This window comes from Zootoca vivipara, chromosome 6 (assembly GCF_965207765.1).
Source record: "Zootoca vivipara chromosome 6, rZooViv2.hap1.1, whole genome shotgun sequence".
Taxonomy (NCBI): domain Eukaryota; kingdom Metazoa; phylum Chordata; class Lepidosauria; order Squamata; family Lacertidae; genus Zootoca; species Zootoca vivipara.
In genome coordinates, this window is record NC_142589.1 from 23290414 (window position 1) to 23313668 (window position 23255).

Genomic DNA, 23255 nt, shown 5'->3' on the forward strand with positions numbered 1-23255 from the left:
GTGCCCTCCAGATGCTGAACTACAGCTCCCATCAGCGGCAACGTCTGGAAGGCACCATGTTGACAAAGGCTTACAATAGATGTTTCTTTTTTCCAGTCTTCAGTCCATGACATCTACACAATTTTTGTATCGATTGCTGCTGAATACGCACGTTTTTTATTGCAAAAAAATCCACCAATATAAGCGTTTTTAAATGCATGCTTACTACGATCCCCTAATATAAGCATCTTTGTACACATTTTGGGGAGCTGGAGAAGCACATTGCAAAATTTGGAAAAGTGTTAAATTCCAAGGAAAGATGCGTTTCAGTTCGTGGATTGTTTCAGGAAGTTAGGTAAATTCCAAGAAGCAAATCCCCCCCCCCAATTTCAAGTCACTGGATCTTGTTTTCTCCTAGTGAGTTCTGCCTAGACAACCATTTATTTATTTATTTATTTATTTATTTATTTATTTATTTATTTATTTATTTATTTCAGTAAACAGTTTAAATGTGGGAGGAATACCTTGGGAAGGATATATATCTGTTATTTTACAGAGAACATCAGTGCATATGCATGACCGGCTCTCATAAAGAAACAGAGAGGCAGCTCTGTTTATGTTATTTGGAGCATTTTTTATTTTTTCTATTACATTAACATTCAGAACATTCTTTTTTACTTGTTTGAAAACTTTATTTAATTAATAACGAGACTAATAAAGTTTATTTCATTTACTTATTTCTTTGAATTAGTGGAATAATTCGTTAGTCTCTTTATACATTTCATAGGGTATTCAAATTTTATGACTTCCCCCCCTCAACCTCGTCTCAATCCCCTCAGGCAGCTCCGAGCAGCGCCTGGAACTACAACTCCCATCAGCCTCCGGGAATAGAGGATGAGGAGAAGGATGGGAAGCGGGCTCAATCCCTCCCCATCATGCTTCTCTTTGCGCCACACCTCCCAGCATGCTCCGCGAACAGAGCCGTTAAGAGGACGGGACGCCGGAGGCGATTCCCCACAACCACCCGCTCGTCGCTGTCTTTTTTCCTTTTCCTCCTGCCCCTCCTATGGGGCGAGTGTGCCAGCGCACGCCGCCTGACGCTAGGGCGGAAGTGGGCGGGAGGACGGCGCCGAAGTAGGCGCATGCGCGCGGCCGCCTTCCTTTTCTCTCTTTCCCCCTCGTTGCTTTAGCCATGGCGCCTGCGGTGAGTCTCCGGCCGAGTCAGGCCTAGAAAGGGAGGCCCAGGGTGGCGGGGTGAGGATCGCGACGTATTAAGGAGGCGGAGGGGGGTTGTTGGCAGTTACGTCATAAGGAGCAGGGAGGGGAGGGAGTCTACCTGGCCGGGGGGTGGGGTTTCCCCTGCCCCTTCCTCCCTGCAAGGTAGGCCTCAGCGTCTCCTCCCACCCCATGAAGCGCATTTCTGACTTCCCTGGACTCCCACCCGTTTTACTTTCCGGGGTGGGCACCCCATGCCCCCCCCGAGCATGTGCAGAGAGCAGCTGAGCTGCAGCCCTCGAGATCTGGCTCCAGAAGGAGAGCGCAGGAAGCGAGGCCTACCCATAAGAGCTGTTGGATCAGGCCAAAGGATCCAGCCCAGCCTCCTGTTCTCACATTAGAACAGTGGCCAACTAGGTGCCCCAAAGGGAACCCCCCACAAGCAGCACGTGAGAGCAACAGCCTCCTCCCACTCCTACTCTCCAGCATTCTAAGGTAGAATGCACTCTCTATGCAGGTTCCATTGACAAATCTTGCGAAACTGGGAAGAGCCCTGCGGCCCCTGGAACGGGCCAAAAGGGACCCATCTAGTCCAGCCCCCTTCTCACAGTGCACATCCTCCTTCTCACAGCCCTGTGCCCTTTATATCAGAGGTCCCTTTTATATCTTCATTTATCTCAGAGGCTTCAAATGGGGTGTCTCAAGAGTTGCCTTTTGAACTCCCAACTCCCATTTCCCATGCTGGCTGTGGCTGATGGGAGCTGAAGGCTGAACATCACCTGAAGGACCGTAGGTTTACTACAAACCATAAATAGTTTACTGCAGGTGTAGCCAACATGAGGCCTTCAGGTGTGACCATAACTTTATTGTGGTCCATAGACCCAAAATACGCAGTACAGAGGCTGCTGAACAACTCTAGCTTTCATCGTCCCTGACCATTGACCATGCCAAGTGGAGCTGATGGGAGTTAAGAGTCCCAACAGTGTCTTTTTTTTGGGGGGGGTTTGGCCTTCCTTGCCATTAATTTACACATAAATATTGGGGGGGAGAGAGAATAGTCTTTCTCTAAAGGGTTGTGGCTTACCTCTTTGAGTACAGTCCACACCTCACCCAGTGTGATTGTCTGTGAAGCCAGGTCACATTATATATAGAACATGTGTTCACACACACATGTTGTGCAGCTCTGATTGTTGGCAGCCCGGGATTCACCAGTGTCCGCTTTCTTTGTGGCTGCGTTGGGTATGGAATTGAAAAATCTGCCTGTGAGATGAGGGCCAACACCAACTTGCAGTGTCCCCACTAACATAGGCCTATATCCAACACTCTGTAAAGTCACAGAATTCAGTGGGCTTAAGCTTGCCTCTGTTGGATTTAGACCAGACACCCCCAAACTCAGCCCTCCAGATGTTTTGAGACTACAACTCCTATCATCCCTGACCACTGGTCCTGTTAGCTAGGGATGATGGGTAGTCCCAAAACATCTGGAGGGCCAAGTTTGGGGATGCCTGATTTAGACCATTAATTCCCCCACCCCACCCCATATGACCAGGTGACACCTATTCACTCATAAAAGAAAAAATGTGTAGGGTAGGCAGAATGCTGAACCTGCTATATAATCCTAGCCACAATATTTAATCTATAGCTTTGTCCTTTCCAATTCTTGGTTGCAGTAAGAGCTATTTTAAACTCTGTCTCTCAGGTTGCTGTGATGATTATTACTATTATTTCTTCTGTACTATTTTTCTATCTGGACAGTCAAAGCAGTCAGTAAGAAAACAACAAAAAAATCACACCAAATCAAAATTTAAAGCTGAAACAGTAAGTCTAATGAAACAATATGAAAAGATAGCATACTTTAATATTTTCACATCAACTCCTTAGGAAATTGACTCACAGGGGGAGTCAGACTAAAGGTACACTATATTTTCGGCCACAAATTATTTATTTATTTCCTAAGGTTTAGACACTTTTCATTGTAGAAAATCTCAAAGTTGTTAATAAGAAGAATAAAACAATAACATTGGTAAAAACAATTAAAAACAATAATTTGAAACATTCAAACCAGCAATAAACTAAAAACAAACTAAAACACACATCAACATTCTAGATATCAGGGTAAGCTTGGCTAAACAAAAATATTTTTGGCAGACACTGAAAAGAGTACAGTGAAGGTGCCTGCCCAGTGTCAGTAGGCAGGGAGTTCCAAAGTGCAGGTGCTGCCAGAGAACAAAATTGATTTCTTACCAATGCAGAACAGGTAATGGGGTAGCTGTAACAGTGCCAGTTTTGCAGATTGAAGTGGTCAAGCATGCACATATGGAGTAAGGAGTTCTTGCAGGTAAACTGGTTCCAAAGTTGTCAAGGGCTTTTCAGTTGTACTTTGATTTCGAACAGCTTAGTTCTTGAGTGTTTTGGCTGCCGAACACCCCAAACCCGGAAGTGACTGTTCCAGTTTGCAAACTATTTTTGGAAGCTGAACGTCCAACGGATGTGCTCTGCTCCATGGGTTCACGAAGAGTTGGACACGACTAAACGACTAACAACAACAACAACGAGAATAGGGATGTCTCCTAATAACTCTCGGCAGCCTTAAGATCCCAGGATTCTTTGGGGGAAGCTATGGTTGTTTATACAGTGGATCTGCATTAGTAATATATCTTAGTTTCAGTGGGTCTGCTATGAGTAGGACTAGCATTGATTACAACCCCAGGTTCGTTTATCTTATTCAGTTATTAGTGGTCTGGTGCTGTGTTTGTGTTTTGACATTCTTTTCTAGCAAAATTTGAAAAAGGTGCCAGCTTTCTACAAAGCTTGATTGCCTGGAATAACTTCTGGCTCTCTGTAGACAACCAGATAAGGGGGCAGTTAGTATCATCTCCTTATGGTCCTGCTAGCTTGCAGCAGATAGTTGGGCCAGCATGGATTAAGGGGAAATAGCCACCCACTGGTGTTTGTCCCCAGTGCTTGATAGTCAACATGCCGCCTCTCACTTCCGTTCTTTGCTGTCATGGCTGAGGGCAAATGACAAACTTCTCCTCCTCCAGAATTTTTCAAGGTGGATTAGCCTGAGCTCCTCTAAGCCCAGTGAGCAACATCACTCCCCTTCTGGACTCTCCTCAGGAGGCTTCCAGTCAGCCAGAGTTAGGAAGAATTAAAACATGGGATAGCAGCAGATAGAGCAATGAAAAGAAACCTACTAGGAGTAAAGAAAAGTTGGCCCTGGGGCAGCTTGACATTCTTGGAGGAAAAGGGGGATTTTAGGAAGGACTTTTTAAAACGTGGTTTTAGGATTCAGAAGCAGAATCGTCATCACGAAGGGCATTGTAGGGGCAGAAGATTTGGGTTGGGGAGAGCAAGAAAGATTGGGAGAAATTTGAGAGGAGGTGCAGCTGGTTGTAGAGCCCTGCGTTTAAGAACGAGGGACTTCTAGATTGGCTGAGAGAAGTGACAAGGAGCCAGCACAAAGATTCAACATGCGTGAGACAAAATCAGAGTGTTGGGTGGGGGGAAAGGGCTTGGGTAAATATGTGATGTTGTGCAATTTCTTCTCTATGTGGGGCTCACCTGATGTTGAGAAGAGGACCTCTCCTTTTGCAGTGAGCATCAGGCACCAATAGGGAAAGAAAACATGTTTACGGTTATCGTCACCTCCTGTAAGGCATCTAAAGCTGTTAACTAGAGGGGTAACCGTGTTATTCTGTAGCTGCAAAAACAACGAAAGAGTCTTACTAAATTTATTAAGGGACAAACTTTTGTGGACAAGAATCTGCTGAAAGACCAATTCTTACCTCTTTACTGCATTCCTCTGTACTTTTAATTTCACCTTTTGGATGGCAGGGACCAGTGTATAGTCAATGTGATCTACCCTGAATTTTTTGGTTAAGTTTAGACTCCAGCCAAGATGAAAAATCTGGGTTTGGGGTGGGACAGCTGCCTGTTTCACTCCTCCTCCCCTCCTACATTTGGCAGGCTGGGAGACATTAGTTTTATTTATTTGTTACAGAAAGTTATATACTGCATTTCAAGTACTGTATAGGAAAATAGCTAAAGCGGTTTTCAGCATATTAAAATAATACAAGAGCCCTTAAAATTTCCTCTCTGGTGCGTGTGCCAGGATTTCTTGAGCAACAGTAACCTCTCTTTCTCTCTCTCCTGCAGAAGAAGCTAGTGACGAAGGGTGGCAAAAAAAAGAAGCAGGTTCTGAAGTTCACTCTAGACTGTACCCATCCAGTGGAAGATGGCATCATGGATGCTGCCAACTTTGTAAGTTCCCGGCCCTTGGAGGCATTGGCCACCTCTAGAATCCCATTAACTGCCTGCATGTGCTACCCTGAGAGGCCAGGCGGGTAACTGGACACATCTCCCACGCAGATTGCAAACAGAACTGGTTGCTTTGTTGCCATCTTTGGAAATGGGAGGCACTTCTATCTTCTTGTTCAGGGCTTCTGTTTCGGAGTGTGTTTTTTGACAGGCAGGATATGCCTCCTTGTGCTGTCAAAAGGCTGCTTGCAAATACACTGCTAACGAGCACCTGCTGTTTTCTCTGATCTCTCCAGCTAGCACGGAGGACAAGGCTATCGATGGCTGCTAGCCATGATGGCTATGCTCTGTAACGCTTGTGAAGTGCTCTTGTGGCTGGAAACCGGAGGAGGGGAGAGTGCTCTTCTGCTCTGCTCTTGCTTACTGTTTTCCCACTGGGGCATCTGATTGGCTGTGGCGAGAACAGGAGGCTGGACCAAATGGGCCACTGGCCTGGTCCAGCAAGCTCTTTTTATGTTCGTGCTGCATACATTTGGTTGCAACTGGTTTTGGATCCTGCAGGAGGTTATTGTTGGTTGGGGGTGGGGAACCTGGTACCCTCCAGAGAATGTTGGGATTCCAGCTCCCATTAGCCATAGTCAGTGTGGCCAGATTGGTCAGGGATGATGGGACTTGTAGTCCATTGGCCTCAGCAGGGCCGCCACTTCCTTATTCTTGCTTTGTGTCCTGTTTAGGAACAGCCTGGTTTGGAGTGGGCATACCTTGGAGCTCTGTGTATGTGTGTGTATCTGAGGTTTGTGTGGCAAACCTGATGCCTGTTTGCTTGTGGCACTGCTGTTTTGCTGCAGTGCATACATTCAGCCAGTAGTTTGGACACCCCAGTGGGCTGTTCCTTTTCCTTGTTGGTTGTGCATTCTTTCAAAGGCTTCTATGTATTATAAATCCTTTCTTGCTTCTTTCACTCACTCAAAAAAAGCACCGCCATTGTCTGTATTATACATGCAGATTTATTCAAATGTAAATTTATTTATCGCTCAAGGGGGGAAAGGAATCACCTTAGGCAGAGCTGAGGAGCCTGTGACCCTCCAGTTGTTGCTGAACAATGATTCCTATCATCCCTGACGATTCTGGCTGGGCCTGATGGACATTGAAGCCACAGCAGCCAGAGAGCTGCAGGCTCCTTTTCTATGGTCTGCACTGACTGGCAGCAATTCTCCACAGTCTGGGGTAGAGAGAAGAGTTTGCCAAGCCTGCTGCCTGAGAGATTTCCATGAGAGGTGCCCAGGATTGAACTCTGGACCTTCTGTGCTCTGGCGCTAAACTATGACCCCCCCAGAACAACAAGGATGTGGAACCTGTGTGGTGTTGGCCCATCATCCCTGACTGCTGGCTAGAAAAGATGAGAGATGGAGGACCATAGGTTCCCCATCCTTGATCTAGGCATCCTTTAATTGGCTGGTGGCCTCACATTGTTCACAGGTGAATATTATGCATCCTGGTTCTTCTCGACGTTTGTGAGAATTACGTTGAAGTCTCTCATTCATCTTCGTTGTGCTTTAGACCTTTAGAAATTGACAGTGGTGCCTCTTTTTTCAGGACATTTGCATGTCCAGTTTTGTTGCAGAACAGCCTTCCCAAGCTTGTGACCCCTAGATGTTTTGGACTGCAACTGGCTGATGGGATCCATAGTTCAAAGCCTCTGGAGGACACCAGCTTTGGGGAAGGCTAGTGTAGTGGTCGCAAGGGATGCGGGTGGCGCTGTGGTCTAAACCACTGAGCCTCTTGGGCTTGCCGATCAGAAGGTCAGTGGTTCAAATCCCCACGACGGGGTGAGCTCCTGTTTTTCTGTCCCAGCTCCTGCCAACCTAGCAGTTCGAAAGCACGCCAAAAAAGTGGAAGTAGATAAATAGGTCCTGCTCCGGCGGGAAGTTAAATGGCATTTCCATGCGCTGCTCTGGTTTCGGTGGTCTGATGCACCAGAAGCGGCTTAGTCATGCTGGCCACATGACCTGGAAAAACTGCCTACGGACAAATGCCAACTCCCTCGACCTCTAAAGCGAGATGAGCGCTGCAACCCCAGAGTTGTCTGCGACTGGACTTTACCTTTACTTGGTGTAGTGGTCAGGATTTTGGACTAAGATCAGGGAGACTTTGGTTTAAAGCCCTGCCTATACACCCATGATGCTCGCAGACTGATCTTTGGTCAGTTACTGTCTCTCAGACTGTCTTGCAGGGTTGTTGTAGGGATGAAATGGATTGGGGGGGGCAGTTGCACTGCCTTTATCTCCCTAAAGGGAGCAATGGCAACATGAACATGTTCTTGAAAATAAATAAAAGGTTAGGCATCGCCTCATAACAGTCACTCTTCAAGTGCTTGTTGTTTCTTTAGAGCATTTATTATCCACTTTTCAGACAGAAAGGCTCCCAGAGCGGCCTGCGTACAATCATTTAAAACAAGGCAGTCCCTTCCTGCAGGTTTACAACCTTAAAAAACACAGCACGCAAGGGAAAAGGGACAGGGAGGGTAGAGGAAAAAACAAATTAAATTGGGGTGCCAGTTCTTAAACAGGCATTTCTTTTTTCTTTCTTTTTTTGCAGGAGCAGTTCCTGCAGGAGCGGATCAAAGTGAATGGGAAAGCTGGGAATCTTGGCGGGGGTGTGGTGACCATCGAGAGAAGCAAAAGCAAAATCACAGTCACCTCAGAGGTCCCTTTTTCCAAGAGGTAAGGAGCCATGTGGGGTTAAAAGACTGGGGGTGGTTTTGACTTAAAGAGGCCTTACCTCTTGATGTACTTAAGCTGTGGTGTTGCCCCTGCCCCTCTGATTCCTTGCTGCCCTCCTGTTGTACAATTGGCTGCAGCTGCAGGATGAGAAAAGAGGACCACCCAATGAAGCTTATTTGCTGCTTCATACAATACATTTAACTCATTGCCACAGGGTGTGTTGTTGACCACTAGCTTTCGTGCCTTTAGAAGGGGATTATTGGAGGAGGGGGAGAAATCTATTCATGGCTGCTATTCATAAGGACTATTTAGAGCAGATACCCCCAAACTCGGCCCTCCAGATGTTTTGGGACTACAACTCCCATCATCCCTAGCCAACAGGACCAGTGGTCAGGGATGATGGGAAATGTAGTTCCAGAACATCTGGAGGGCCAAGTTTGGGGATACCTGATTTAGAACATCCATCTTCAGAGAAATCTTGCCTCTGAATTACTAGTTGGTGGGGTGCAACAGTGGAGGAGGGCTATTTATTGCTTTTTTTAATTGCTTCCCCACTCTTTACCATAAGTTCTCTGGGCGAGTCACAACATTAAAATAGAGTTATATTTCAATAGCCTTAAACCAAAAAAGTGTGAAAACAATATAAAACAGTTCTATATATAAAACATTTCCAATAGAAATGTTATCATGCAGCCCCCGTTTGAGGATTTGTAGTGTCGCAACACAATCCTGGATTTGTGTGAAGTCCAGGTGGGATAGAAGAACAAAAGTGGTTTTAAATTATGGTGGAGGTTTTGAGTAGAGCAGGGATGGAGTAACACTGAGAGGAATGAATGAATGAATGATTTATTTATTTGCACCAGCCACCAGCCATACCAATAAAACAAACAAAATGCGGTATACAAAGAATAAAGGTAAAAAGTCAATTATATAAAATACATTTTGAGGGTTTGGATCAATAGTCAAATAATGGATCTTATTCTAATTGCCCCAGCTAAAAACCTTGCAACCTGAACACTGAGAGGAAAACATGGAAGTTTGAGTAAAGTGAGCAGGTGGTGTCATGGAGGGCGGGATAGAGACAGTTTAAAACAAGATTTGAGTACAGTGAGAAGGAGGGTTGGAAAGGCTCTGTTGTGCTAGTTTGTGTGGGGACTGACAGGAGTTGAAAGTCCAAAAATATTTTTAGGGGAATGCAGGCCCTCCCATTCCATGTATAAATGAAGCCAAATTGCTCATTTAACAAACTTTAATAATTTTTTTTTCTTGGCTTGGGGTATTGAAGAATGCAAGCCCATGAAACCAGTTCTTACCCTCTGGGTGTCCTACGGAGTCCTTCCTCTAAGCCTTGGAGATTTCAGCCGGTGTCGTCAACTCATCTTCACACCCAGAAACAGGGAGTTGGAAACGTGATTTCTTAAAAGATAAAATGACAAGAAAGCTAAGGGTTTTTTGGGTTGCCCAAATTTCACCCACATTTGCAGAAATAATGCCTTTTGGGGATCTTTGGCTGCTGCATCCCCCATCAGGTGACTGAGATCCTGTTGCCGTTGGCTCAGCTTGAATTATTTAAGCCGCTCGAGAACCGGGCGTGCGACTGGCCCAACGGACTCCGGTGGCGTCATTTGGGGGCCGCAGTCAGTTTGCTTCCCTGCTTCTTTGTTCCTCCTGCAGATACCTGAAGTACCTCACCAAGAAATACCTGAAGAAGAACAACTTGCGTGACTGGCTCCGTGTGGTCGCCAACAGCAAGGAGAGCTATGAATTGCGATATTTCCAGATCAACCAGGATGAAGAGGAGGAGGAGGAGGAAGATTAAATGCAAAGGAATCTGGCAATATTTTGTACATTCACTTTTCCTTCAATAAAATGCGGAGAAAGTTGTTATAACATCTCTCCTTGTTGTGTGGTTCTGTCTGGATTGCAGTCTGCCATGTAAACATACCGTAGCCAGAATAGATGTCTGCACCAAAAGCTACCCCTGCCCTTCCCTCTATTTGCTGCCCTCTATGGAGAGATGGTGGTATGGGCTTAGGGGTAGAGATCCTTAACTTTTTCTTTTGCCCAAGCAGGGCCAGCCCACCTGTGGCATGGTGCAAAGTGGCCCATGTGGGCACCTCTGCCATTGCCAGAAAGGCCCCACAGAAATACAGTAGTAGAAAGGCAAGAACTCAGGCCACCGTAGTAATGTATCCCTGATAGTAGTTCAAATGATACAATAGTTTCAAATAGTCTCTTCCGTAGCTGGATTTATTTATAGAAGTTTATACGTCAGATGAAGTGTGTGTACCAGGACAGGGCCCTGTTTTGACCATTCTTCTTCAGCTGGAATAAGTATACATTCATTAGAAACCCTCTAAGAACATTGTATTATACAAGCATATCTATATCGCTGTCTTAAAGAATCTTTAACATGTCTAGGCAAATATAACAATGAGAATATATTCTTACCAAGTACTGTAGTCTTAGAGTCAACGTGTACATGTAGATCAAATTAGATAACCAAAGTGTGTTTGTAATATATAGGAAGGAAACTGGGTGTGTTCTAATAAAGACTCAAAGATTTAAGGATTTAAAGAGGCAGTGGTACAAAATCTGTTTTAAAGATACAGTGAGGAATAAGGCAGATTACAGAAAGGAAGTAAAGTCTTGATGGTTGTTTAGACCCAAGGGAGAGATAGTGTTAAACAGATGAATGAACTTAGTCTCTTGTTGTAACAAAAGTTTGTCAATATTCTTGCGATGGAAACAATCTGGGGATAACTTCCAAATAACAAAAAAAAAGAAGTCATCTGTGTGTTGTATTGCATGTAGTGTTCTACCAGCGGTGCTTCCACGATTTTGTTGCGTGTTCAAGTTTTACTTGCCTGGAGCATTTACCTATATACATCATTCTGCAAGGACATATCTATGCATAAATGCAGTTTTTTGTGTTGCAATTACTGAAATGTCTGATTTGATATTTAAACCCAGATTGTTCATTGGAAAATTCCTTGATTTGTAGAGAGTATTTGCAGAAAGGCAGCACTGGCAGCCAAAACCTCACAAAGTCTCTCCAGGGTAGTGGCGCTACAATCACGTGTTCCCATTTCTGATGTGCCCAAGAGCCCATTTAGAAATCTCAAACTCACAATCGCTGCAAAGGGCCCATTTTGTAGAAGAAAAAACGGGATGCTCGGAAACACCACCCCTCCCCATGGGAAAAAACAACTACCCACCCCACTCCAAAACAAATAAAACAGGAAAAAAGAAGACCACCCCCCAAAGGTTGGGCAAGCCCTCCACCCCCCCCCCAACCAAACTATCTTCTCCACAAGCTAAAGCACCTCAAGTTAAAATTGGGAGGGTGGTGGGTGCTGGTGTTTGAGAGGGTCATTGTGCTTGCGGGTGCCAGCCTAGGGGACTCCGGGCTGAGGGGAAGTTTCATCCCCTTGTATTGGGGTGGGATGAAAGGGCTGCTGCAATGCAGGTGCGGGGAACCTCTGGTTCTGAAGTACCAAGTCCCTTCTGCCCCAGGAAGCATGGTCAAGGTTGACGTTGGGAGTTGTAGTTCATCAATGTCTAGATTCCTAGACATTGGGACGTTGGGAGTTGTAGTTCATCAATGTCTAGATTCCTAAAGGCTCCCCACACTTGCTGTGATGGAAAAGGCTTCATAATTTGAGAGAGGGGTGCAGAGCATGTGTTTGCATAATATGGAAGAAGAGGCTGGTTTCAGAGGGAGGCGGGGATGTATGAAGCAGTGTAGAGTATTGAAGGCGGTTGGGTTTGGGGTTTTGACAGATGCACTAGTGGCCTGCCAGAGGGTCTGGAAACCAAGCATTAGGAGGAACAGCTGAGGAAATTGGGGGTGTTTAGCCTGGAGGAGAGAAGACTTGGGAGGTGATATGACTACCCCCTTCAAATAGCTAAAGGGCTGTCACGTGGAAAATCAGCAAGCTTATTTTCGGCTGCTCCAGAGGGGAAGAACCCAAACAAATGGATTCAAATGGCAAGAAATGAGATTCTGACTAAACTTTAGGAATAACTTTCTGACAGTAAAGAGCGGTTTGACAGTAGTGGATCGGGCTCCCTTGGACTTTTAAGCAGAGATTGGATGGCCATCTGTCAGGGATTCTTTAGCTGCGATTTCTGAATTGCAGGGGGTTGGTCTGGATGACCCTTGGAGATCCCTTCGAACTATACGCCCTGCTTTGTGGACCATGCTGGCACCACGGAACCTCTGCTACCCCAAGGCCATGCTTCTAGCTCCCTGGCTGCTACTTCCTACCTCTGTCCTTATTTCAAGTTTTGCTTAGATCTTCTTGCAGCTGGGTGGGATAAGATGAGTTGGAGAGCAAATGCAGTTTGCTGGCTGTGAAGGAAATTCCCACTTTGACTGTTGCAGCAACCTTGTGGAAGAGGGGGTTTCTTTTGCCAGGCAAACTAATCTTTTTGCTTCTGAGGAACAGAAGAGGTTGAGGAAAGCTCCCCCCCCCCCAAAAAAAATCTATTAAAAATCGACAAAATTAAGTTTGCCAAGCTGTGTAGGGTGAACATCCAAGTACTCTGGCTATTGTGTCAGCCAGTAGTTAAGGAAAGCAATGAGAGATATTCTTAATTTATAAAATGCTGCTAAGCTGGCATTTCACACCAGGTAATATTAAGGATGTTCAACAGTATTTCAGAAGTTGGTTGGAAGTGCCATGATGGCAAAGGTTGGAGGTGCCATGAGTGTCATTTAGCCCAACCCCCTGCAATGCAGGAAGCTTTTGCACAATGGGGGGCTCGAATCCACAACCCTGAGATTAAGAGTCTCAAATTCTACTGACTGAAGTATTCCAGAGTAACTTCATCAAAAGAATAATAGGAACCGTAGTTTGCTAAGGGTGCTCGGAATTGTAGGTCTATGAAGGTGAAAAAACTACGATTCCCAGGATTCTTTGGGGAGAAATCATGAGCTTTAAGCATGGGTATGATTTGCTTTCAATGTATGGTGTAATCTACCTGCAAACAAAACCGGGCTGAATGCTCAATTAACCGGTCATCTGGAAGAGAGCAGAATAATAAGCAAAGCCTACTGGTTACTAGTTGCCTTAGTTTTGGAGAGGTACATCCTAAAGGTGAGGGATCATTTAGGATCTGGCTGTGGAAGCCTCCATTCGACTCTTTGCTCTGTCACAAACCACCCCGGGGTGGCTGTGGGGCTTTCCCAGGGACCCAATTTGCTGCTCCCCTTGTGGGCTGCCAGCTTCTTCGCATTCAGAATATGCAAAGTGAGGAAGCCCTGAGATTGAATCCTCATTTGGGCACAGGTCACGCCAGTCTCCTCCCTGACCTCTTTCAGGTTAACCAGCGTCATCTCTAAATACCATCTGCTGGGGAATACAAATAGGGAGAGAGTGTGCCCGCCCAGTGTGTAGCGGCTGTGAAAAAGACAAATTCCATGCTAGCGATAATCAGGAAAGGAACTGAAACTTTCGACATCATATGGCGCATTTGCAGTACTGTTTGCAGTTCTTCTGGTCACCTCACCTCAAAAAAGGACATTGCAGAGTTGGAGAAGGTTTGATCAAGGAAAAGTTGCAGAGTTTGGGACTTTCGGTGAGTAAGAGGGGACATGATGGAACTGTAGAAAGTTCTCTCTCATAATGCTCAGGGGTGTCCAAGAATTCTGGAAGCTGCAGGACAGATAAGGGGAAGTCTTCCTTCTGGCAGCGTATGAACTATGGAACTCCCTTTCACAGGAGACAGTGATGGCCACCAACCCAGAGGATTGGGCAAATTCATGGAGGGGAGGGCTGCCAATGGCTACTAACTCTGATAGCTATGTTCTGCCTCCACTGTTGCAGGCAGCAGACCCCTGAATAACAGTTGCTGGGAATCGCGGCTGGGCAAAAGGTGCTCTTGTGCTTGGGTCCCCCTTGTGGGTTCCCCACAGGCATCTCCCACTGCAAGAACAGGAAGTTGGACTGCTATTTATGTGTTACATTGAGATCCCACCTTTCCTCCAAGGAGCTCAAGGTGGCATCCTCCCCACTTTGTCCTTACAACAACCCTGCGAGGTAGATTAGGCAGGGAGTGAATGGCTGGCCCCAAGGTCATGCTGTGAGCTTAGTGGCCAAGAGGAGATTTGAAGCCTGGACTCTAACCATGATGGCACCACTAGTTCTCTAGCCTTGATGGGCCTTTGACACGGCTTTTTGGAGAAAAAAACTTACATAAATGGTCCTTTAAAAACAAAAGCAAATGCCAAGCCAAATCAAAGTATCTCCCCTCAGAAATATTGTGGTCCTTTTCTCATATCGCATTGTCCCTGCAGGATCAACCCTCTCAACGCCAACCCATCTTCCTCCCCCGGCGCCTCTCACTTTCCTGTGCGTAAAAATCTCCACGAGGAGGATTCTTGGAGGATCGTTTGTGCGTGTTTGGGGGTGGGGTGGGGAGGGGGCTTGCTTTGCCTGTCTACCGAGAGAGATGCCGCCGCCGGTGTACCCAAAATGATGGGATGCGGTTGCCAAGGTAACCAGACTGGACGTCAGCGCGCGCGCCTGGGCATGTGTGCGCGGCCGCCGCTCCGGGCTGGCTTGTGCGAGGTGGGTCCAGCGCACTCCTCCTCCTCCTGCTGCGCGGCTGCGGATCGCGGCGGGGCAGGCAGCGGCGAGAAAGAGGAGGAGGAGGAGGAAGAAGAAGAGGGGCCGATCTCTGCCCCCCTCCCGCGCGCCGGGCTCTCGAGCACCCCCTCTCCATCCCTCCCCAGTCGCTGCAGCGGCCATCTTCGCTGCCTCGCCCTCCGCAGCGCAACGTGCGCACCGGGCGGAGGCGGCCGCCGATCGGCCCGCGGAGCGATGCGCGGCGCGGAGGAGCCGCAGATCGCGGAGGACATGTCAGGTAGGTGGAGAAAGCGTGGGGAGGAAGAAGGAAAAAAAAAACCAAAACCCGACCCGAGTGGGGGCTCATATGGGAAGGTGCACCTCTCTCCCCAAAACAGCCCAAAGAGGAGCCCCACTGGATCAGGTACCTTTCTCCAAGGTGGCCTGCAAGATCGCCCCCACGCTGGGAGGGGGGTCTCTCCCAAACAGGGCCCTGAGGTGGTGGCCCCTTTCTCTCTTTGATCATCTACTTCAGGTAGACTGTCCCTGCCCATGGAGGCTCCCTTTAGCTTATCCAAAGGCTTGTTGGGCGCCTCTCTCCATCTCCATCCGATCCTGGAGTCTGGATGCAGCAGGGCAAAGCCACTAGAATAATAAAATTGTAGATTTGGAGGGGACGCCCTGGGTCATCTAGTCCAACCCCTTAAAATGCAGGAGTCACAGCTGGAGAATCCCTGACTCTGAATCCAAGCTCTGTTTCAAAAAAACCTCCCCACCTTCTAAGGGAGTCCTTTCCACAGCTCAGAAAGTTGTTCCTAAGGTTTAGTAGTCGGTTCTGGTTCCACCCTCTGGAGCAGCAGAAAGATGGCTATAATATCAGCTCTCCATCTTCTCCACATCTCTTTGAGCCTCTGGAGTTTAGAAGTGTGCTACCTCACCCCCCCCTCTAGCTAATAGCTGTCCTCAGTAAGCCTATTCAGAGGGAGGGCGGTGATTTGCACACACCCTCCTGAAATCGATGGGGTTTCCTGCCAAGCCTGAGCACAGGTTGTAAGTAACGTTCGACAAGTAGCAGATGTTATTTGGAGGCCTTTGTGAGCCTGGTGGGACATCCTAGGAAAGTGTTCCCCTCTGGGCCAGGTGACCAGTGGTCCTTCTGATCTGGTATTCTGTCTCCAGAGAGACCTCAGGGAATTCCTAAAACTCATCCTCCGTTCAATTTCATTTAAGGACATAAGAATAACCCTGCTGGGTCAACCCCAATGGCTCATCTAGTCCAACCAGAAGCCTGTGGGAAGCCAGCAAGCCCATGACCAGCCTCTCCCCATCTGTAGCATTCAGAAGGATCACTGCCTCCTACCAAGAAGGCAATAGCCTTCTCTTCCAGATATTCTTTTTCTTCTAATCCTCCTTTAAGACCATTCAAGTTGGTGGCCACCCCTGCCTGCTGTGGGAGTGAGTTCCACAGTTCAACAATGCACTGCATGAAGAAGGACTTTATTTTATCGGTCCTGAATCTTCCAACATTCAGCTTCATTGGGCGACTTCTAGTGTTTCGAGAGAGGGATGAAAACTTATCTCTGGCCACTTTCTCTATGACATGCATAGTTTTATAAACTTCTATAAATTTTATAAACTCATTTTATAAACTATAAATTTTATAAATGTCTCGCGTTCAGTGTCCTGGGGTTTCCTTCTGAGAAATGGGGAGGGCCCCACTTGGCTCTAAAGTGATGCTGGATATATCCTCAGTCTATTTGTCTCTAGGCCTCTTCGGAAACTGCCAAAGATGCTCACTGCTGTTGCTACTTACTTACCTTATAGTGAACTCTGAAACTTAATTAGCAAAGTCCACTAGGTGGGCTCTCAGCTGTTCACTCCTGTCTTAGTGACCTGGAAGCTTGCCTTGCTAGTTTTAACAGGTTACCATATTGGTCTCCAAAGGATGCTCATAAATAACATGGTTGTCCTTTTGCTTGGTCTTTGGGTGCTTTGCCTAATAATGTCTCCTTTTCTGCTTCAAACTGCTTGAAGAAAAAAGTTCCTTAATGAACTAACACTTCAACAGTTGGCACAATTTGTCCTGTTTTATGGGGAGGCGGTTTTGAGTTACAGGGGAACCTCTGAAGTCCTGCACCCCCTGCACTAGAAATACTTCTGCAATGTTGCTGCAGGGACACACACACTTTCAAGCCTCTCATTTTGCGTGTTTCAAGTGCTTCTGCCAGTAATCTTGACGACAACCCTGTAAAGTAGGTCAGTCTTGTTGTCCCCATAATACAGATGATGGCTCTGTGCCTTAAGGACAGAGGCAGGGTTAGTCATGCAAGATGTTTGGGAGGGGGGTTGCACTCCCCCTCAAGAATGTGGGTTATAATTGCTGGATCTAAACGCTGATCCTGGATATCCAATAATAGTCACCCACTGTGACTATTACCTTGGCAAGATCCAGCTTAGATTACTATAAGGCACTCTTCATAGCGCTGCCCTTGAAGAATGTTTCGGGAAGGGACAAATGGCTATCTTCAAATATAATAGCCATTTCAAATATCTGCCACATGGAAGATGGAGCAAACTTGTTTTCTGCTGTTCCAGAGGGTACAACTCGAACCAGTGGACAAGCAAGGACATTCCAATTAAACACGAGGAAGAACTTTCTGACAGTTGCTGGAAACTGCAGGAGCGGAGAGTGATATTGTGCTCAGATCCTGCTTGTGGCTTGCCCATTGGGTCATTTGGCAGGTCACTGTGAGAAAAGGATGCTGGACTACTTTATCACAAGCTCACCTGAACCTGTGACTGAAGGCCACCTGCTGCACCAGAACTGTAACAGCACTCTGCACCTATTTATAACCTGCCTTCATTCAAAGCCGGCATACATGGGGTGGTCTCCTATGCAGGCACTGACAAAACTCAGATCACCTTAACTTCATCAAGGGCTGCACTAGGCACATTTTGGGCCTTGTTCAAAGCGTGTCTTAGCATTGGCCCCATGATTCCTGCAACAGCCCTGTGAGGTTGGCAATGTATTTGCAGGTTTTGAACTTTTTATTTCATACTTGCTGGCTGTATGTGTGTGAGAGAGTGCGTTGGAGCCGCAAACTCTAACGACAGTGAGTCAGAATGATGGAGCGTCAGAGGAGCACCCCTACCGCATCTCTGAATGAGTACCCTTTCTGGACCTGGCCCCCTCTGCTGCATTTGCACTGGCAAATTAGTGGGTGGGACAATCATTCCTGATGTAGACAAGCAGCAGAATGACCCCCTCACACTGAAGGCTGGTGCTAAGAAGTCAAGTCTCTAGTCATGAATCATGCAGAGACACAACGGGCAGAATCAATATTGTGCTGGAATATTGTGCCAAAGGCCTGGGGGAAAAGAAATGGTTTTGCCTAGCACCTCAAAGTATGTTATGATGATGCCAGGCAAGCCTCCATGGGAAGAGCATTCCACAAGCAGGGAGCCACCACTGAAAAGGCCTGTTCTCCTATTGTCACCCTCTGGACCTCTCACGGAGGAGGCACATGGAGAAGGGCTTCAGGTGATGATTGCAGGGTCCGGGTCGGTTTGTATGGGGAGAGGCAGCTGTTGAGGCCTGATTAAGTGTACGGCTAAAACAGCTGTTTCCTGGATCCCAGTTTCTTCACTGATCCCTTTCCTTCCTGGTCTAGAAGAAGAGGATGGAGTCCTGGAAGATCTGGAGGAGTTTTATCCCGAGGAGCAGGTGAACACCCAGAAGAAGAAGAAGAAGGCCAAGAAGCTGAAGGAGAACAAGGCATCTAAAGTCAAGAGGAAGAAGAAGGAGGTAGGTTTTCTTGGGCTTTCTGGGATGAGGAAAGCAGGAGTAAGAGGTCCACACTTGCATGATTGTCCAGTTTATCTTGAGATAGTGTATGTACCTTCAGAAATGCTGAATTGGCTTATGTCAGCGATGAGGACCCTTCAGGCCCCAAAGCCATACATCCCTCCAGCCCTCTGGGTCTCCTCCTGTGTACCAGCTGTTTAGCTGAGAGAAGGAAAGGGCTTGATGTTACGCAAAGTGCACAATAACAGCTCCTTTCCCTTGCAAGGAAATCTGCTACAAGAAGGTCAAAGCAATGGGAAAGGTTTCTCAGCAGAGAGGTAGACTTGTGCTCTTTGCAAATATGCAAAACAACAACAAAAACCCACCCCAAAGAATCCATGCATTTTGCAATTGCACACGTGCAGTTTTAAGGATGCAATCGCATTTTGAAATGTGAGGCTTTGGGTCAGGCATCCCCAAACTGCGGCCCTCCAGATGTTTTGGCCTACAACTCCCATGATCCCTAGCTAACAGGACCAGTGGTCAGGGATGATGGGAATTGTAGTCCAAAACATCTGGAGGGCTGAAGTTTGGGGATGCCTGCTTTGGGTCATTGTAAAGCAGTGCTTGCAGTTCAGCTGTTTGTGGACATTACAATTTAGGGAGGAGAACAGTATTTGTAGAGATCAAGAGGGAATTAAAGGAGTCATGAGGGATTCACAGTTCACAGTAAGCTGAGGTATGGGTGAGCCCCCAGTCTCAAGATTGCATGGCAGGCGCCTCAGCACCATAATGGGTTGTAGTCAACATTCGACCTAATCAGAGTAGACCCACTGAAATTGATGCCCACGGCAAATTTAGCTCATTGGGCTCTCCTTTATTGGAGGTTTATAAGCAGAGGCTGGACGGCCATCTGTCAAGAATTCCTGCATTGCAGAGGGCTGGATGGTGACCCTTGGGGTCCCTTCCAACTCTACGATTCTATGATTCGGTAAGTCCTGTGAATTCTAGTAACTCACACTCAGAAGCATTTCTGCAGGGCACAGCCATCATGGCTTGTAGCCATTGATAACTTTCTCTGCCATGATTTCATCTCATCCTCTTTTGAAGCCATCCAAGTTGGTAGCCATCACTTCTTCCTGTGAATCTTCCAACATCCAGCTTCCTTGGATGTCCACAAGCTCCAGAGTTATGTGAGAGGGAGATAAACTTTGTCCATTTTCTCCATGCCACGCATCATTTTTTTAAAGCTTCTGTGAAGTTGCCTCTTACTCACCTTGGCACTATAAAGTCCCAAACACTGCAATCTTTCCTTATGGGGTCATATATTTTTTTTTACATCTCTACCCCCTGGATCATTTTGGTTGCCCTTTCTTGGCCCCACTGCACAGAATAACCTCCCTCTGGCAGAAATCTGGATTTGCAAAGTATTGGCAGGTGCTGCTGATGTATGTATGTCCTGGACCTCTTGGCACGAGAATTAGCTTTTAAAAGGAAAGTTTGAGGAAAGGGCCAAGGTGTTCACACAATATGCATGCACTAATTCAGATCTGCGTGAAGGCAGGATCCTGATGTGGCTGTTTCTGCCCCATCCTCTCCACCTTACCGGAAGTGTTTTCTCCAGCATCTTGGGCCTTCTCCGTGTGATACTCCAGCTGCATTGCAGCACCTCATTTACAGTTTGTCCCTGGTGGCTGGCTGTAAATCTTGGCAGCTCACTGCTGCGTACCAACCATGCTCTGTCTGTGGATGGGGCATCCAAGGAAGGGGAAAGGACCTTGGGGGATGCTTTTTGGAGAGAGCGGGATGACAGGACGGACGGCTGCCCACACTCCACAGTTCCACAGGCAGGACCCAGCTTCCTGGGCATCACTGTTTTCCAACAGAGCAAGTTTCTAGCCTTGCGAAGAAGTGCTCGGAAGCGTGTGGACAATGCCTAGAGAAGAAATCCTGGAAGCTGGAAGGGAATAAGGCTCTCAAGAGTCAGAGGGCCTTTGATGCCTCCTTACCTTGAAACAGGGGGAAGACCGTAGCTCAGCAGGAGAGCAACTGCCTTGCATGCAGAAGGTCACAAATCCAATCCTTGGCTTCCCCAGTTAGCAATGAGAAAATACGCTTGCCTGAAATTTTTAATTTTATTATGTGTGCTCCACCCATCTGTCTGGGTTTCCCCAGCCACTCTTGGCAGCTTACAGCATATACAAAAACATAATAAAACATGAAACCCTGGAGAGGTGCTGCCGGTCAGTGTAGACAGTACTGAGCTGGATGGCCCAATGGTTTGTTTCCATATAAGGTAGCTTCCTATGTTTCTCTACAGACATTCTTTACAGGGAAATGAAAACAAATTATGCCCAGCAATGCAAATGCCCTTAATTTGCATCAAGGACACATGATTATGTTTGGAATTTGTGCAGAATAATGATAATAATGATAATGATAATAGTGTTATTATTTTAAAGGTTCAGTGTCCTGGCTGCAGAATGACATTATATAGCTTAGGAAAGAAGGGGCATGTTTCACCAAGCAAGGCCAGGGGTCTCTGCTCTTGATGCACATAGAGAGAAGCCCACATTCACCCTGGGAGTTTTATGGTCTTGCAAGACACATGGACGAAATTAAAAAGGATACACCCTCCCATGACAGAAATGAATGTATAGATTTCCTGCTCATGCTTCTGAAGCTGCTTGGGCATGTGGGCAACGCCTCCTTTGTTTGGGTGAGCGTTTGCGGTGTTGCTCTAATTAGCAAAAGTGTTGGCTTCTGCATCTGCCTGTCTCTCCTCTCTGGATTCTGGTAGCAATTTGCATCGGTTGACGGCACAGACGTGCGTGGGAGCGACACGAGGAAGAGATGGGTGGGGAAACAGTGGCAGTCTCCCTGGTGGTGACACAGAACACCATTCTCAAAACTGGTGTGTGTGTGAGCAGGGAAAGAGGTCCACACGTCAACCCTTGTTGAAACTGATTCTCAGCAGCAGCAGCTCTGAGTTTAGGTCCCCCCCCCCTTCCTGAACTTGGTTCCCTACAGATGTTTCTGGGCTGCAGTTCCTAACACCCCTGATCATTGGTCATGCTGGCTGGGGCTGATGGGAATCAGAAGTCCAGCAACTTCTGCTGGGCAAGAGGTTCAGGGAGGTGGGCTAACACTGACTGCCACTGGCTCTCCAGGGCTTCAGATGGGGGTCTTTCTCAACTCTCCCGGGGGATTTTCTGCATGCCAGGTGGGTGCTCCACCCCAGAGCTACAGTCCTCCCATGAGCCACCGAGTGGAATGTTTCCTAGTTCAAAGAAATGGGCAAAACTGACTAGCACACAGAACACCTTGCTAGTTTATCTGGTCCTATTGCCGTAGCACAATCTAGTGACTAATCTTGGCACGTGATCTTCCCAGAGGCTGAACACCTTCGGAGAACAGAACACTAGGCTGGGCGGCTCCTTATTTTGATCCAACAAGTTGCAAGGGGGAAGGGATGTTGGTCCTCTCAACGGTACTTCAGGCTGGATCCAAGTATCCATTTCTCTGTCTTTCAATTTAGCTCCTCTGTTTGTGGAGAAGAATGGAGAAGGTGCATGCAGTAGTCTATCCAATTCTTTACTAAGAATGGGGTGGGCAGCATGACCAGGGGTCAGATATTATGGGAATTTTGGTCCAAGAACATCTTGAGATCCTCAGGCTGGGGGGCAAAATCTTGAGCCAGACAGACCAATGGCTTGGTTTTGTATAAAGCTGGTTCATCAAATCATAGAATTGCAGAGTTGGAAGGGACCTCAGGGATCATCTAGTCCAACCCCCTGCAATGCTTCTTCATGCAAGTGGCGCCACCCATTTTTAGCGGGAGCTGATCTTACCCAGGACTTGTGCATACAGATAACAGCTGCCTTATACTGATCTGTCAGGCTCTGAACTGTCCATTCTGAAGCCTAGCTTGCCACTTTAAGCAGTATATGAATTAACAGTTAATTTAAAATAATAATTACGGTTGGCAGCAGGGCCCTGAGATCCTTTGAAGTGGAGGTGCTGGCGAGGGGCCCCTAGAAACTCCTGCATATGAGGTCTACTGTCTTCGGATGGGGAGCTTTTGGGTTTCCAAGCTTTTAGTGTGATGGGCTGTGCCCTGTGGAACTCCTTACCAGTTGAGTTTTGGTGGGAGCTGTTCCTGCTCAATATTAGATGATGTTTTAGACAGACCTTTCGTACTGGATTTTTTTTTTTGCCAACAAGCTCTTACTGAAGAATAAAGAATAAAAAATTTATAGTGTGGATTATGTACTATACCCTGCAGCCGCAAACCCTTCTTGATACATGTATCATTGCAGATGTGACCTGTTGTGTGTGTGTGTGTGTGTGTGTGTGTGTGTGAGAGAGAGAGAGAGAGAGAGAGAGAGAGAGAGAGAGAGAGAGAGAGAGAGAGAGAGAGAGAAGGGAAGCCGAGAGGAAGAGTGGGCGGCTGATAGAAAATATGCCAAGCAGATGTGTAAAACTGGGACCCACCTGATTCCTACCTTCACCTCAAAAGTAAAATGACCCCAGGAAGATAGATGGATGAATTGCCAGGAATGGAGATAAAATCCGCAGGCTCAACTCTGAGGAAACAAGGCGGAAGGGAAATTCCTTGAACCAGAGATGCAGTCTGAAAAGCAGAATGGAATGGCTGAATTGCCAATGGGTGTGTGAAGGCTGGAAGGAACAGAGCAGCCAAATACTGGAGCTTTGATGGGG

General features: G+C 47.0%; 2 protein-coding genes across 2 annotated transcripts in view; both read left to right on the forward strand.

Annotated features, from left to right (window-relative positions):
- The first annotated feature begins 1146 nt into the window (after positions 1 to 1146).
- Positions 1147 to 10069, forward strand: RPL22 (ribosomal protein L22). Its single transcript, XM_035120410.3, has 4 exons — positions 1147 to 1183; positions 5353 to 5457; positions 8053 to 8177; positions 9852 to 10069. The coding sequence occupies exons 1-4, from the start codon at positions 1172 to 1174 to the stop codon at positions 9994 to 9996; spliced, it is 387 nt and encodes a 128-aa protein (XP_034976301.1). The 5' UTR covers positions 1147 to 1171; the 3' UTR covers positions 9997 to 10069.
- Positions 10070 to 15004: 4935 nt separating this feature from the next.
- CHD5 (chromodomain helicase DNA binding protein 5) overlaps positions 15005 to 23255 on the forward strand; it is a 68365-nt gene continuing 60114 nt past the window's right edge. The window contains exons 1-2 of the mRNA XM_088671079.1: positions 15005 to 15047; positions 18370 to 18554. Of these exons, the coding sequence (XP_088527205.1) occupies positions 15005 to 15047; positions 18370 to 18554 (228 nt within the window). The remainder of the gene's footprint in view (positions 15048 to 18369; positions 18555 to 23255) is intronic.

Coding starts and splice junctions, on each gene's coding strand:
- RPL22 (XM_035120410.3), top strand. Junction 5,458..8,052: donor TCATGGATGCTGCCAACTTT/GTAAGTTCCCGG, acceptor CTTTTTTTGCAG/GAGCAGTTCCTGCAGGAGCG. Junction 8,178..9,851: donor GAGGTCCCTTTTTCCAAGAG/GTAAGGAGCCAT, acceptor TTCCTCCTGCAG/ATACCTGAAGTACCTCACCA.